The sequence below is a fragment of the Anomaloglossus baeobatrachus genome, chromosome 6 (genome assembly GCF_048569485.1).
Source record: "Anomaloglossus baeobatrachus isolate aAnoBae1 chromosome 6, aAnoBae1.hap1, whole genome shotgun sequence".
NCBI lineage: Eukaryota > Metazoa > Chordata > Amphibia > Anura > Aromobatidae > Anomaloglossus > Anomaloglossus baeobatrachus.
The window spans coordinates 440,067,258-440,084,849 of NC_134358.1; the positions used below are offsets into that span (position 1 = coordinate 440,067,258).

The 17,592-nt window shown below is 47.2% G+C and overlaps 1 protein-coding gene across 1 annotated transcript in view; it reads left to right on the forward strand.

Annotated features, from left to right (window-relative positions):
• Positions 1 to 17,592, forward strand: part of TOPAZ1 (testis and ovary specific TOPAZ 1) — a 321,592-nt gene that overhangs the window by 43,644 nt on the left and 260,356 nt on the right. Inside the window, exon 2 of the mRNA XM_075315235.1 lies at positions 8,091 to 9,981. Coding sequence (XP_075171350.1) covers positions 8,091 to 9,981 — 1,891 coding nt within the window. The remainder of the gene's footprint in view (positions 1 to 8,090; positions 9,982 to 17,592) is intronic.

Sequence of the window (17,592 nt, forward strand, 5' to 3'; positions counted from 1 at the left end):
GACTGGTAAGAGGAAGCACGTCGCTGCCGGGGGCTGGGACCGGGAGTGCACGTGGGGGCCATGCTGGGGCTGGGCAGATGTGAGGGAGAGCGCCCCCCTCGGGATCTGGCGGGACCAGGCGCTACAGTTTGGATGGAGAGCGTTTGTGAACAGCGGTTTTCAGCTCTTTCCACAGATTCTCGATTGGATTCAGATCTGGACTTTGACTTGGCCATTCTAAAGGGCACTTTACACACAGCGACATCGCTAGCAATGGTCGCTGGTGAAAGCACCCGCCCCCGTCGGTTGTGCGTCACGGGCAAATGGCTGCCTGTGGCGCACAACTTCGCTAGGAACGGTCACACATACTTACCTGCCTGGCGACGTCGCTGTGGACGGCGAACCACCTCCTTTCTAAGGGGGCGGTTCGTGCGACTTCACAGTGACGTCACTAAGCGGCCGCCCAATAGAAGCGGAGGGGCGGAGATGACCGGGCGGAACATCCCACCCACCTCCTTCCTTCCTCATTGCGTGCGGTCGCAGGTACGGTGATGTTCCTCGTTCCTGCGGTGTCGCACAGAGCGATGTGTGCTGCCGCAGGAAAGTCGAACAACCTGCGTCCTGCAACAGCAACGTTAATTTGAACGACGTGTCAACTATCAACGATAAGGTAAGTAATTTTGATCATTAACGGTCGTTCGTGCGTTTCACACGCAACGACGTCGCTAGCGAGGCCGGATGTGCGTCACGAATTCCGTGACCCCAACGACATCTTGTTAGAGATGTCGTTACGTGTAAAGTGGCCTTAGCACCTGGATACGTTTATTTCTTTTTCGCTCCTAATTGGGAGACCCAGACAATTGGGTGTATAGCTACTGCCTCCGGAGGCCGCACAAAGTACTACACTTAAAAGTGTAAGGCCCCTCCCCTTCTGGCTATACACCCCCCCGTGGGAGCACGGGTCCCTCAGTTTTTGCTTTGTGCGAAGGAGGTCAGACACGCACGCATAGCTCCACTATTTAGTCAGCAGCAGCTGCTGACTATGTCGGATGGAAGAAAAGAGGGCCCATACAGGGCCCCCAGCATGCTCCCTTCTCACCCCACTTTCTGTCGGTGGTGCTTGTTAAGGTTGAGGTACCCATTGCGGGTACGGAGGCTGGAGTCCACATGCTGATTCCTTCCCCATCCCCATTAGGGCTCTGGGCGAAGTGGGATTTTACCGGTCTCCAGGCACTGAGACCGTGCTCCATCCGCAGCCCCTGGAGAAGCCGCTGGATATGGAGCTGAGTATCGTCAGGGACATGGCCCTGCTCCGTCAAGGTACTCTGTGTCCCCGTGCATACGTGCGCACACCGCAGCATTGCTGGGTGTGTTAGTGCGCCGGGGACAACAGCGCTGCTGCGCTTGTGCCATTTCCTCACTTCAGCTTAGCTGAGTGGGTAGACTCAGGGAGAACGGTCGCGCCGGCCGCTGGGACTGCGACGCGGCTGGGACTTGTGGTGCGCCGGGGACTTCCGCGCTGACCGTGCATATATCACGGCCGCGCTTATTACTACAGTCCCCGGCTTTTGCGGCCTAGTTCGTTCGTTCCCGCCTCCGCACCTGCCAGTCAGGAGGAGGGCGGGACGCTGTACAGAGCATCAGCGCTGAGGGCTGGAGTCTTTTTTACATACTCCAGCCCTCACACCAGGCACAGTAGGACGCAGTTTCCCGCACTTTGTTTGTGGCACGCCCACGGTCCGCCCCTCTTCACAGAACGCCGGCAGCCATTCCTGCCTGCACGCTGAGCTGCAGAGGGGAGACGGGGAGACCCAGACACGGGATTCTACGGCCTCATACCCGCTGTTCAGCGGGCGGTAAGCAGCCCTCAAGGGCTCACCCCCACTTGTGCCGTTTGTATACTGAGTATTTTGTGTTTGCAAATACTTTGTACTGTACGGTCGCTGGTGATTCTCGGCTATATACCCTCCTAGATTACAAGGAGGCAACAGCATGTCGTCCGCAAAACGCAAGGGTGCCAAGGCACAGACATTATATGCTGCCTGTACCGCATGTGGGGCTGCTCTACCGGCAGGTTCCACTGACCCCCATTGTGTGCAGTGCTCGGCCCCTGTGCAACTTGCACAGCCGGGGCCTCTGCTGGACGTGACCCATAGTGTACCACCTGTGAATGCTGTCCAGGTGACAGGAACGGAGTTTGCAGCTTTTGCTGACAGATTGTCTATGACCATGTCAAAGATTCTTGAAACATTGCAGTCTAGACCAGTAACTCAGACCATGGACACTGTGGCATCATTGCTCCCTGGTCCCCCTCAGCTGGAACACTTCCAAGCTCCGGGGGTGTCACATGCACCCCAGGGTGACGATTCTGACTCAGACAACAGTCCCAGACAACCTAAGCGGGCTCGTTATGAGGGGCCCTCAACTTCGTCTCACTGGTCAGGATCCCAGCGGGACGAATCTATGGGTGATGAGGCGGATGTAACTGATCAAGATTCTGATCCTGGGACCGCTCTCAATCTGGATACACCGGATGGTGACGCCATAGTGAATGATCTTATAGCGTCCATCAATAGGATGTTAGATATTTCCCCGCCAGCTCCTCCTGCGGAGGAGGCAGCTTCACAGCAGGAGAAATTCCATTTCAGATATCCCAAGTGTAAATTAAGCACTTTTCTGGACCACTCTGACTTTAGAGATGCAATCCAGAAACACCACGCTTATCCTGAGAAGCGGTTTTCTAAACGGCTTAAAGATACACGCTATCCTTTTCCCCCTGACGTGGTCAAGGGTTGGACCCAGTGTCCCAAGGTGGACCCTCCAATCTCCAGGCTTGCAGCTAGATCTTTAGTTGCAGTAGAAGATGGAGCGGCACTTAAAGATGCCACTGACAGGCAGATGGAGCTCTGGCTGAAATCCATCTATGAAGCTTTGGAGCGTCGTTGGCGCCAGCTTTTGCAGCCGTATGGGCACTCCAAGCCATTTCAGCTGGGCTTATACAAGTCGACTCGGTCACACGTACATTTGCCCCGCAGGTGGCACCATTGACCTCTCAAATGTCTGCATTCGCGTCTTGCGCGATTAATGCTGTCCTGGACTCTACGAGCCGTACGGCGGTGGCGTCAGCCAACTCCGTGGTTTTGCGCAGAGCCCTGTGGTTGAGAGAATGGAAGGCAGATTCTGCTTCCAAGAAGTGCTTAACCAGTTTGCCTTTTTCTCGTGACCGATTGTTTGGGGAGCGTTTGGATGAAATCATTAAACACTCCAAGGGTAAGGACTCATCCTTACCTCAACACAGACAAAACAAGCCCCAACAAAGGAGGGGTCAGTCTGGTTTTCGGTCCTTTCGAGGCTCAGGCAGGTCCCAATTCTCCTCGTCCAAAAGGACTCAAAAGGATCAGAGAGGCTCAGATTCTTGGCGGACTCAGTCACGCCCAAAAAAGACAGCAGGAAGAACAGTTACCAAGACGGCTTCCTCATGACTTTCAGCCTCCTCTCTCCGCATCCTCGGTCGGTGGCAGGCTCTCCCGCTTTGGCGACATTTGGCTGTCACAGGTCAAAGACCGTTGGGTGAGGGACATTCTGTCTCACGGGTACAGGATAGAGTTCAGCTCTCGTCCTCCAACTCGTTTCTTCAGAACTTCCCCACCGCCCGACCGAGCCGATGCTCTGCTGCAGGCGGTGGCCGCTCTAAAGGCGGAAGGAGTGGTGACTTCCGTTCCTCTTCAGGAACAAGGTCACGGTTTTTACTCCAATCTGTTTGTGGTGCCAAAGAAGGACGGGTCCTTTCGGCCCGTCCTGGATCTAAAGTTGCTCAACAAACACGTAAAAACCAGGAGGTTCCGGATGGAATCTCTACGCTCCGTCATAGCCTCAATGTCTCAAGGAGATTTCTTAGCATCAATAGACATCAAAGATGCTTATCTTCACGTGCCGATTGCGCCAGAGCATCAGCGTTTTCTACGCTTCGTTATAGAAAGGTCATGGCAGCAGTAGTAGCTGTCCTGCACTCGCAGGGTCACTCCGTGATCCCGTATTTGGACGATCTACTTATAAAGGCACCCTCTCAAGAGGCATGCCAACACAGTCTGGACGTGGCACTGAAGACTCTCCAGAGTTTCGGGTGGATTATCAACTTTTCAAAGTCAAATCTAACCCCGACCCAATCACTAACATATCTTGGCATGGAGTTTCATACTCTCTCAGCGATAGTGAAGCTTCCACTGGACAAGCAGTGCTCTCTGCAGACAGGGGTGCAATCTCTCCTGCAGAACCAGTCCCACTCCTTGAGGCGCCTCATGCATTTCCTAGGGAAGATGGTGGCAGCAATGGAAGCAGTCCCTTTCGCGCAGTTTCATCTGCGCCCTCTACAATGGGACATTCTCCGCCAATGGGACGGGAAGTCGACGTCCCTCGACAGGGATGTCTCCCTCTCTCAGGCAGCCAAGGACTCTCTCCGATGGTGGCTTCTTCCCACCTCATTGTCAAAAGGAAAGTCGTTCCTACCCCCATCCTGGGCGGTGGTCACGACAGATGCGAGCCTATCAGGGTGGGGAGCAGTGTTTCTTCACCACAGGGCTCAGGGTACGTGGACTCAGAGAGAGTCCACCCTTCAGATCAATGTTCTGGAAATCAGAGCAGTCTATCTTGCTCTGCGAGCCTTCCAACAGTGGCTGGAGGGCAAGCAGATCCGGATTCAGTCGGACAATTCCACAGCGGTGGCGTACATCAACCACCAAGGGGGAACACTCAGTCGGCAAGCCTTTCAAGAAGTCCGGCGGATTCTGACGTGGGTGGAAAACACAGCATCCACCATATCCGCAGTTCACATCCCAGGCGTGGAAAACTGGGAAGCAGACTTTCTCAGTCGCCAGGGCATGGACGCAGGGGAATGGTCCCTTCACCCGGACGTGTTTCAGGAGATCTGTCGCCGCTGGGGGATGCCGGACGTCGACCTGATGGCGTCACGGCACAACAACAAGGTCCCGGTTTTCAGGGCACGGTCTCACGATCACCGAGCTCTGGCGGCAGACGCCTTAGTTCAGGATTGGTCGCAGTTCCGACTACCTTATGTGTTCCCACCTCTGGCATTGTTGCCCAGAGTGCTCCGCAAAATCAGGTCCGACTGCCGTTGCGCCATTCTCGTCGCTCCAGACTGGCCAAGGATGTCGTGGTACCCGGATCTGTGGCATCTCACGGTAGGACAACCGTGGGCGCTACCAGGCCGTCCAGACTTGCTGTCTCAAGGGCCGTTTTTCCATCTGAATTCTGCGGCCCTGAACCTGACTGTGTGGCCATTGAGTCCTGGATCCTAGGGACCTCAGGTTTATCTCATGATGTTGTTGCCACCATGAGACAGGCTAGGAAACCATCCTCCGCCAAGATCTACCACAGAACGTGGAAGATATTCTTATCTTGGTGCTCTGCTCAGGGAGTTTCTCCCTGGCCATTTGCATTGCCTATTTTTCTTTCCTTCCTGCAGTCTGGGTTGGAAAAAGGTTTGTCGCTTAGCTCCCTTAAAGGACAAGTCTCTGCGCTATCCGTATTCTTTCAGAAGCGCCTGGCGCGACTTCCTAAGGTACGCACGTTCCTGCAAGGGGTTTGTCATATCGTTCCCCCTTACAAGCGGCCATTGGAACCCTGGGATCTGAACAAGGTTCTAATTGCTCTCCAGAAGCCACCTTTCGAGCCTATGAAGGAGATTTCCTTTTCTCGGCTTTCACAGAAAGTGGCTTTTCTGGTGGCGGTCACGTCTCTTCGGAGAGTGTCAGAGCTGGCGGCGTTATCTTGCAAATCTCCCTTCCTGGTGTTTCACCAAGACAAGGTAGTACTGCGTCCAATTCCAGAGTTTCTTCCCAAGGTGGTATCTTCCTTTCATCTCAATCAGGATATCACTTTACCATCTTTGTGTCCGCATCCAGTTCACCAATTTGAAAAGGGTTTGCATCTGTTGGACCTGGTGAGAGCACTCAGGATCTACATTTCCCGCACGGCGCCTCTGCGCCGTTCGGATGCACTCTTTATCCTGGTCGCTGGTCAGCATAAAGGGTCGCAAGCTTCCAAATCCACCCTTGCGCGGTGGATCAAGGAACCAATTCTTCACGCCTACCGTTCTGCTGGGCTTCCGACTCCTTCTGGACTGAAGGCCCATTCTACCAGAGCCGTGGGTGCGTCCTGGGCATTACGGCATCAGGCTACGGCTCAGCAGGTGTGCCAGGCGGCTACCTGGTCGAGTCTGCACACTTTTACCAAGCATTATCAGGTGCATACCTACGCTTCGACGGATGCCAGCCTAGGTAGACAAGTCCTGCAGGCGGCGGTGGCCCACCTGTAAGAAAGGGCTGCCTGACAGCCCGATCACGAGGTATTCTTTTACCCACCCAGGGACTGCTTTTGGACGTCCCAATTGTCTGGGTCTCCCAATTAGGAGCGAAAAAGAAGGGAATTTTGTTTACTTACCGTAAATTCCTTTTCTTCTAGCTCCAATTGGGAGACCCAGCACCCGCCCTGTTTTTTCTTAGGGTATTTGTTTTTCGGGTGCACATGTTGTTCATGTTGATAAGTTACGTTCTCCGATATTGTTTATCGGATTGAATTTGTTTTTGAAACAGTTATTGGCTTTCCTCCTTCTTGCTTTTGCACTAAAACTGAGGGACCTGTGCTCCCACGGGGGGGTGTATAGCCAGAAGGGGAGGGGCCTTACACTTTTAAGTGTAGTACTTTGTGCGGCCTCCGGAGGCAGTAGCTATACACCCAATTGTCTGGGTCTCCCAATTGGAGCTAGAAGAAAAGGAATTTACGGTAAGTAAACAAAATTCCCTTCTTGTGACCCATTCCATTGTAGATTTTGCTTTTGTTTTGCATCATTGTCTTGTTGAAAGACAAATCTCCGTCCCAGTCTCAGGTCTTTTGCAGACTTCCAACAGTTTTTTTTTCAAGAATGATCCTGTATTTGGCTCCATCAATCTTCCCATCAATTTTAACCATCTTCACTGTCCCTGCTGAAGAAAAGTAGGCCCAAACCTTGATGCTGCCACCACCATGTTTGACAGTGGGGATGGTGTGTTCAGGGTGATGAGCTGTGTTGCTTTCACGCCAAACATATCGTTTGGCATTGTGCCCAAATAGTTCGATTTTGGTTTCATCTGACCAGAGCACCTTCTTCTACATGTTTGGTGTGTCTCCCAGGTGGCTTGTGGCAAACTTTAAACAACACTTTTTATGGATATCTTTGAGAAATGGCTATCTTCTTGCCACTTTTCTATAAAGGCCAGATTAGTGCAGTGTACGACTGATTGTTGTCCTATGGACAGACACTTCCACCTCAGCTGTTGATCTCTGCAGTTCATCCAGAGTGACCATGGACCTCTTGGCTGCATCTCTGATCAGTCTTCTCCTTGTTTAAGATTAAATTTTTGAGGGACGGCCGGGTCTTGGTAGTTTTGCAGTGGTATAATGCTCCTTCCATTTCAATATGATCGCTTGCACAGTGATTCTTGGGATGTTTAAAGTTGTGGAAATCTTTTGTAACCAAATCCGACTTTAAACTTCTCCACAATAGTATCACGGACCTGCCTGTTGTGTTCCTTGGTATTCATGATGCTCTCTGCTTTCAACAGAACACTGAGACTATCACAGAGCAGGTGCATTTATACGGAGACTTGATTACACACAGGTGGCTTATATTTATCATCATCAGTCATTTAGGACAACATTGGATCATTCAGAGACCCTCAATGAACTTCTGGATTGAGTTTGCTGCACTGAAAGTAAAGGGGCCGAATAATATTGCACGCCCAATTTTCAGTTTATTCTTTTTTACAAAAGTTCAAAATAAGCAATACATTTCTTTCAACTTCACAATTGTGTCCCACTTGCTGTTGATTCTTCACCATAACATTGACATTTTTATCTTTTTTTGAAGCCTGAAATGTGAGAAAAGGTTGAAAAATTAAAGGGGGCCGAATACTTTCGCAAGGCACTGTATTTTTGCAGCATACAGGATTTCTGTACATTCATATATTACTTCTTAATTTTGTATAAATTGAATAAACCTTTTAATGTTACATTTTGAAAAATATGTAAGTTATTGATGTAATTTTGTTTTAAAGGGAGGACTAAAAGAATTCAGCCTATTTCCAGTGAGGAAAAGCAAAATATTCTGGTCATTCCAGAACAGGACACAAGCTCCCTGATGCCAGTATTTGAGAAGGATGAAGACAATGTTGTCAAGTCTACAGTGTCAGAAAGCAGAGTGGTCAAATGTTCTTCAAACACTTGTCATGTTCATTCTCCAGGCTTACAAAACCCTGTTGTTAGGTTACTGATCTGCAAAAGTATGCCTTTACACTCTTTAAATAAAAGTCCAGCCAGACTGAAGAGTGTGTTCTCCCGGAAGATGCAAAACCAAATCTTCAATATTGGCAGCATGGTATCAGAAAGTGATAGCATTTCTACTCTAGAAAACATCAAACAGAATAAAGAAGTTGTTAAAAACAATAAAAGGCGTGTACCGACCATCCTTAAAGTGAAGTTCAATTTTAGAAAGAGAGAGCCAAAAACTAATCACTCTGAAGAAAGTGATATTGAGTTAAAGACCAATGACCTTGGAGAAAAGGAGCGAAAACCTGAAGACCACCAAAGCAGCCAGGACTGCAAGCCAAGTCCAAGTTTAGCCAAGCTAAAATCCTCAGTGTCCCAAAATGAGACTATAATGGACAAACTGAATAATAATACTATAAAATCAGCAGGGTCAGACTACACTGATGAAGAAACTAAAGCTTCAACTTATTCCATATGCAGTCCCATGGGCAGCTGGCGTTCTCAACCACATTTTGGTTCTGATGAGATTAATGACCATGACTTTGATAAGTCTGCCGTAACTGTTAGCTCTTCTAATATTTCTGAAGCAAAAGAAAGGCTTGAAACCTGTCAACGTGTCATACCATTCACTGGGAAAACCAATAGGATGTGCTCTTGTGCCAGAACTTATGTGTCAGTCATACCTCGAAAAAGGCCTGCTAATGTTCAGAATACAATCATCTTTGGTATTGAGGCTGATCGCTCACAGGAGATTTACTCTGAGATGAGTTTACTGTTTGAAAGTAATAATGGAGAAAGCATCCAGGAGAGGGGGCAAGAAAATGAAAGTGAAGCCACATGTAAAAAGAGAAGGTTGGATTTACTTGTTACAAGTACCTCACCTTCTAAAAGTGCCTCCTCTGAATTTACCTTGGATGAATCACTTTCTAGTGAAAATAGCAGTGTACTAGAGCAACTGTTAGTCCCTAGTGATGGAAATCTTTCTTTGCCCTTGGCATCTGAAACCTCAACAACGAATCTGAACGGAAAATATTGCAATCTTCCTGAAGACGTTAAGGCCCTAGGTGTTGAAGACAAACCTCAGCAGTTACCAAGAGAAGATGATACTTGTCTCACTTCCAAATCAGAAATGGAAATTGACCACAAAACAGTAACAAACCCTATCCCTTTTCAGGTCCCTAATGAAGAGACTAAAGCTTTACTACACATAGATGTTCCTGTTGAATGTAGCATCAAAAAAGAGTTACAATATAAGGTTTGTTCCATGTCTACAGACATGGAAGAAGTAACTTATAACGTTCTGAATGCTGATTTAAAGAGCCGCCATAATTGTTCTGACTCAAAAGATGTTCGATCCAACTGCTGCCCTTCTGAAGGGTTTTCTATAGGAGACCCCTGGAAACATGAAGAAGCATGTGATCGTATAGTCACTCTTCCACCAAAATCAACCAAAAAATGTACTAACAATAATTCTCTAGATTTATTGAAAGCCTATGAAGAGGATGTTCTAGTTCTTGATGTCAACGAAGATGATCCAGAGCTTTTTAACTTTTCTTTTGAGGAAGAGACATCTTCAAAGCATAATTGTAAAACAAACACCAATGTTACTTTGTCAAACGCAAAGAAAATGCTGTCTACATCTAAGGTTGAGAAGACGTGTGTGTCTCTTCCTGTCAAAAGGTAACTTTTACTAAGAGGGTTCCTGTGAAAGAGAAGAATCAAATCAATTCCATTTTACTTTAGTGCAGGGATAGTGGCACATCTTACAAATGCCGTTAGTTATTTGACCCTTTTCAACCCTTATATATTCTGCACATCAGCCATTTTGCTTTATCTGTAAAGTCCCCATGATTAAATCTCCTGCATTTATTTCTATGAATAATGTATAGGAATGGTCTCACTGAGGGTTTGTTCTCATGGAGCATATAAACTGCGGCTTTTTAGAGCAGCATATCTCCTATAGGTTACAGTAGCTGCATTGTAAGTAAAAAAAGTTTATGAAATCTCATTTACATGCGGTATAGAAAGTCCACCTATTAATCTGCATTGCAATGGGTGAAATTCGTAGCAAATCCACAGCTGTTTTGGCAAGTTCAGAGTTTGCTGGAAAGTTTTAGCAGTGGATTTGGTCCATGGGAACATACCCTAAAGTTTAGATACACACACACACACACACACACACACACACACACACACACACACACACACACACACACACTTGTTGGTACCCTTTTATAAATGTGAGGAAACACCCACAATCATCACTTAATAACTTGGAAATGACAAGTTATCTTTACATAATTTTGCTCACTCCCCTTTTTTTCCCACTTAAAAATAAATAAGCCTATACACTCCTCTCGTGCGGCTACGATTCCAGCAATGTCTAAAGCCGCGTTACTGGGGCTCATGTGACATTGACATACGGGCCCCGCGATCAGCGTCCGGTTTCTATCTTCGCGCTTTCAGACGTTTGAACAGAATGTGAGCGCTGCACTGACTTCCTGCTCAAACGTCCAAAGGTGGAGAGAAGGAAACCAGCACTGATTGGTTGCAGCGCTTGCATGTCATAATGTCACGTGGGCCCTGGGAATGTAACTTTATATATTGCTGGAAGCGTAGCCGCATCAGAGGAGAATATTGTTTTACTTTTATGGGGGTGAAGAAAGGGAATGAGAAGGGGTTGTCCAAGTAGTAGTCAACCCCTTAAACTTTTAACATTTTGGTTCAGAACCTTATGAGACCAGCACTGTGAACAAATGATTTTTGTAACTCTATATGAAACTTCTCCACCTGTTTTCAGATATTTTAGGCCATTCTTTGTGAGTAAAGTTTTCCAGGGGTCTTCTCCAGACGGCATGATTCAACTCCTTCCAGAGATGTTAAATAGGAATTAAATCAGGGCTCCTAAAAGGTCACTTCAGAATAGTCCAAATCTTCATGGCATTATCCTGTCGGTGGACCTACACACGTGGTCAAAATTGTTGGTACCCCTTGTTTAATGAAGGAAAAACCCACAATGGTCACAAAAATAACTTGAATCTGACAAAAGTAATAAATACAAAATCTATGAAAATGAACAAATGAAAGTCAGATATTGCTTTTCAGCCATAGTTCCACAGAATATTTTAAAAACTAAAACTCATGAAATAGGCCTGGACAGAAATTGTACCGCTGAAAACAGTGACAAAAGGGACATGTTAAATCAAGGTGTGGCCACTAATTAGCATCACAGGTGTCTACAATCTTGTTATCAGTCAGTGGGCCTGTATACAGCACTACAGATACTCACTGTGCTGTTTGGTGACATGGTTTGTACCACACTCAACATGGACCAGAGGAAGTGAAGGAAAGTTCTCAGGAGATTAGAAAGAAAATTATAGACAAGCAAGGTATAGGTTATAAGATCATCTCCAAGCAGCTTAATGTTCCTGTGACTACAGTTGCACATATTTAGAAATTTAAGATCCATGGGACTGTAGCCAACCTCTCTGGACGTGGCCACAGGAGGAAAATTGATGAGAAATCAAAGAGACGGATAAAACAAAACAACAAAAGAGCTCAGAAAAATGTCTAAAGAGATTAAAGGTTTACTTCAAGCTCAAGGAACATCACTGTCAGATCGCACCATCCGTCATTGTTGGAGCCAAAGTGGACTTCATGGGAGATGACCAAGGAGTTCACCATTGTTGATTTATATATATAAATAAAAAAAGCCAACTGTAATTTTCCAAACTACATGTTGACAAGCTACAAAGCTTCCTATGGACAGATGTGACAGAAATGGAACTTTTTGGCAAGGCACATCAGCTCTTTGTTCAGACAGAAAAATGAAGCATATCATGAAAAGGACACTGTCCCTACTGTGAAACATGGAGGAGGCTCTGTTGTTTCCTGAGGATGCTTTCCTGCATCTGGCACAGGGTGTCTTGAATCTGTGCTGGGTATAATTAAAACTCAAGACTATCAAGAGATTATAGAGAGAAATGTGCTGCCCAGTGTCAGAAAGCTTGGTCTCAGTCCCAGGTCATGGGTCTTGCAACAGGATAATGACTCCAAACACACAGCTAAAAACACCCAAGAATGGCTAAGAGGAAAACATTGGACTATTCTGAAGTGGCCTTCTATGATCCCTGACCTAAATCCTATTGAGCATCTTTGGAAAGAGCTGACACATGCCATCTGGAAAAGGCAACCTTCAAACATGAGACAACTGGAGCAGATTGCTCTTGAGGAGTGGCCAAAATACCTGTTGAGAGGTGAAGAAGTCTCATTGACAGTTACAGAAATAGTTTGATTGCAGTGATTGCCTCAAAAGGTTGTGCAACCAAATAATAAGTTAAGTGTACCATCATTTCTGTCCGGGCCTATTTCATGAGTTTTATTTATTTATTTATTTTTTATTCTGTTGAAACATGGCTGAAAAGCAATGTCTGACCTTTTTCATTTGTTCATTTTCATAGATTTTATATTTATTACTTTTGTCAAATACAATATATTTCTGTAACCGTTGTGGGTTTTTCTTTCATTAAATGAGGAGTACCAACAATTTTGACCATATGTGTGTATGACCTGCAACTCAGACCAAGCTTTCTGACACTGGGCACATTTCCCTCCAGAATGCTTTGATAGTCTTGAAATTTCATTGTATCCTGCACAGATTCACGTCACCTTGTACTAGAAGCCCCAAAACATAACCAAGTGTCCGCCATGTTGTACAGTAGATACAATGATACAATGCTTTTTCTTTGTATGGTTCATTTTTCATCTGTGAAAATAGAGCTGATGTAACTTGCCAAAAAAGCTTCAATTTTGTCTCCTCCATCCAAAGGACATTATCTTAACAGCTTTGTGGCTTTTCAGTATGAATTTTGGCATATTCCAGGCTTTTTTTTTTTTAATGATTTCAATAGAGGTTTCCTCTTTTTCGGTCAGTTTCCGTGAAGTCCATATGACCAAGACAGAACAGGATGGTGCGATCTGACAGTAATGTACCTTGCTTGACCTTGGAGTTCACCTCTTATCTCTTTGGAAGTTGTCCTGGGCTCTTTGTTACACATTTGTATTATTCATCTCTTCAATTTATCATTAATTTTCCTCTTGTGGCCAAGTTTAAGGATGTTGGTTGATGTCCCATCTTTGGTCCATGTTCAGTGTGGTACACAACATGATACCAAACAGCACATTGACTACTTTTCGCCCAATAAATAGGCAGACTGATTACAAGTTTGTAGATACCTGTACTGCTAATTACAGACACACGTTAATTTAACATGTCCCTATGGTCAAATTATTTTCAGTCTTTTCTAGGAGTACCATTTTTGTCAGGCCCATCTTTTTGTTTTTCTGAGGATTTTCTGTTGAAAATTAATTCAAAACCAATGTCTAATTTTCATTAGTTGATGTCAGTAAATTTAAATTGAAACTTTTTGTTAGTTTCAAGTTATTTGTTACTTTTCTGGATTTTTCTTTCTTTAAAACAGGGGTGGGGAACCTCCAGCCCGTGGACCGTATGTGGCCCGCAATGACCTTTTCTGTGGCCCCGGGGCAGATTCCACAGACCGCAATGCTCGAGCGGCAGCCGCGTCTTGATTGCTGCTGGCCCTTGAAACACTGTGAAGCTTACGTCCTCGTGCTAGCCAATGGTAGTGTGAGGACGTAGTTTGGGGGTGGAGTAAGAGTGCAATTCTCTCTCGTTCCACAGAAGAGAAGCGGCTGCCTCACCATCCCCCAGGTTTATCTGTGCTCCTATGCCTGTGTGCCCCTCCAGCGTCCCAAGGCCTGTATGGGCCCCCTGCACATCCCCACGGCAGTCTGTGCCCCCTGTAGTGTCCCCAGGGGGCTGCCTGTGATCCTCCGGCCTCCCCATGCCTTCCTGTGACCCTCCGGCCTCCCCACGGCTGCCTGTGACTTTGCGGTATTCCTCCCAGCCCTTCCCCATCATGTATATTCCTCCCAGCGATGTATATTCCTCCCAGGCCTCCCCAGCGATGTATATTCCTCCCAGCTTTCCCCAGCGATGTATATTTCTCCCAGCCCTCCCCAGCGATGTATATTCCTCCCAGCAATGTATATTCCTCCTAGCCCTTCCCAGTGATGTATATTCCTCCCAGCCCTCCTCAGCGATGTATATTCCTCCCAGCCCTCCCCAGCGATGTATATTCCTCCCAGCCCTCCCCAGCGATGTATATTCCTCCCAGCCCTTCCCAGCGATGTATATTCCTCCCAGCCCTCCCCAGCGATGTATATTCCTCCCAGCCCAGCGATGTATATTCCTCCCAGCCCTCCCCAGCGATGTATATTCCTCCCAGCCCTCCCCCGTGATGTATATTCCTCCCAGCCCTCCCCCGTGATGTGTATGCCCCCAATGTCTCCTGTGATGTATATGCCCTCAGCATCTCCTTTGGGATGTATATACAGCAGTCCTAGCTGACACAAACCTGGAAAAGCAGTTGTGAGAAGCAGCAAGATCATTATCGCCTAATATCACAGCCGCACCAAAAACCTGAAGCTCCAGCCGCTACAGTTAATTGTTTGATCAAATATAGCAGGGCAATTTTCAAGTTGATAATTTTGTGCGGCCCCCCAAAGGTTGGTAGAAAATTCCAAATGGCCCCCGGCAGAAAAAAAGTTCCCCACCCCTGCTTTACAAGATCCACCATGCACAGTGTTTGACTAGTTTGAGCATTCATATGTTGTTAACTCGAGTATTGCCAGGCAATTCTGGCAGCTGCTTATCTCCAGGAAGAATATAACCTTTTCATATGACCAGTTGGCCTATATGAATGGCCATGTTTTAATATAAATGGCAATTCTTTTAATGGCCTCATGTAATGTTGTTCACAACTTTCCTTGGTTATAAGAACTGATTGATGACCTGGCCCGACTTCATTGCAAATTGGGCTATAGTCAAGAAAAAACTTGCAAAAAATGGTTGTACAGGGATCTTGCAAAATCCTCCTCTTTGTTTTCTTGACTACAGAGATAACATTCAGTCTATTCGGTTACACTGTAATTGTACTTTTATTTATTATATTCCACCTGAACTGGCGTGTTTTGTTTTTTTTCCCCGTTCTAGACAACCCCTTTTAATAGTTTGCAATCCTTTTTACAGTTACTGTAAACTTTTTTTTTTTTTTTTTTCCCCCCTTACCTTACCCATGTTCTATATGGTCATAAACAGGGTCGGTCTGGCGTGGCGGGGTACCGGGGAAACCCCCGGTAGGCCCCGCCCTTGTCTGTAATGTATGCGGTCTCCGGCAGCCTGCAGGGCCCCCGCCGGGTGTATTACAATGACCTGCGGCCGCGGCTCGCCAGACGCCACCGCAGGTGATAATATTGTATGCAGGCTGCAGGCAGCAGTCAGATTACAGCGGGGGGGGGGGGAGGGGCGCTCCTGACCTGCAGGCACCCGGAGGTTATGACTTGCAGCGCGGCAGGGGCAGAGCAGGATCCATCCGAGTGGAGGAAGATGCATTCTAGTGGTGCATCAGCAGGACCTGCGATGACTCATGCCCATGTGACCGTGTGGGAGGAGCCGGTCAGGAGCTGCTGTTCAGGGATGATGTGTCGGAGGAAGAAGTGTCCGGTGAGGGGGGAATGAGTGGGACATGGGGGATGCAGGGTGAGTGGCATATGGAGGGGTCCAGACTGTGACAGAGGGGTGTTAAGGGATGCAGGGTGTGTGGCACATGCGATTTCAGTGTGTTTGAGAGAGGGGTAATATAATAATATACGGAAAAGGGTGTGTGCCGTGTGATTTGGGGGGTGCTGCATGATGTGAGTGAAGTCCACACAGTAGCCATATATCAGTAGTAGGGATTAGGGAAAGAGGGATAGCAGCAGTCACAGCATGGAATGGGATTGGGAAAGCTGGGTGCTGTGCTGAGGCAAAGATGCTCTTTTCCTCCTAATCATCCATCTTTTCTATGGTCTGATAGATATCCATCTTGTCCTCAGCTTTCCCATTCTTTGATATCAAGTGTCATTATCCTGTACCCCAGTGTCAGTGTCATTATCCTGCACCCCCTCCAGTGTCAATGTCATTATCCTGTACCCCCAGTGTCAATGTCATTATCCTGAACCCCCAGTGTCATTATCCTGTACCCCCTTCAGTGTCAATGTCATTATCCTGTACTCCCAGTGCCAGTGTCATTATCCTGTACCCCCCCGGTGTCAGTGTCATTATCCTGTACCCCCCAGTGTCAATGTCATTATCCCGTACCCCCAGTGTCAATGTCATTATCCTGTACTCCCAGTGCCAATGTCATTATCCTGTACCCCCCCGGTGTCAGTGTCATTATCCTGTACCCCCCAGTGTCAATGTCATTATCCCGTACCCCCAGTGTCAATGTCATTATCCTGAACCCCCAGTGTCATTATCCTGTACCCCCTTCAGTGTCAATGTCATTATCCTGTACCCCCAGTGTCAATGTCATTATCCTGAACCCCCAGTGTCATTATCCTGTACCCCCAGTGTCAATGTCATTATCCTGTACCCCAAGTGTGAGTGCCATTATCCTGTACCCCCAGTGTCAGTGTCATTATTCTGTACCCCCCAGTGTCAGTGTCATTATCCTGTACCCCCCAGTGTCAGTGTCATTATCCTGTACCCCCAGTGTCAATGTCATTATCCTGTACCCCAAGTGTGTGTCATTATCCTGTACCCCCAGTGTCAGTGTCATTATCCTGTACCCCCAGTGTCAGTGTCATTATCCTGTACCCTCTCCAGTGTCAGTCATTATCCTGTACCCCCAGTGTCAATGTCATTATCCTGTACTCCCAGTGCCAGTGTCATTATCCTGTACCCCCCAGTGTCAGTGTCATTATCCTGTACCCCCCAGTGTCAGTGCCATTATCCTGTACCCCCCAGTATTAGTGTCATTATCCTGTACCCCCCAGTGTCAGTGCCATTATCCTGTACCCCCCAGTGTCAGTGTCATTATCCTGTACCTCCAGTGTCAGTTCCATTATCATATACCCCCAGTGTCAGTGTCATTATCCTGCACCCCCAGTGTCATTATCCTGTACCCCCCAGTGTCAGTGTCATTATCCTGTACCTCCAGTGTCAGTTCCATTATCATATACCCCCAGTGTCAGTGTCATTATCCTGTACCCCCAGTGTCAGTGTCATTATCCTGTACCCCCAGTGTCAGTGTCATTATCCTGTACCCCAGTGTCATTATTCTGTACCCCAGTGTCATTATCTTAGGCTATATGTAATTACTCTTTAGGCGGCTTCTATATGTGATGATAGTACAGGAGGAGCTTCAGTATAAATACTGTATATGTAAA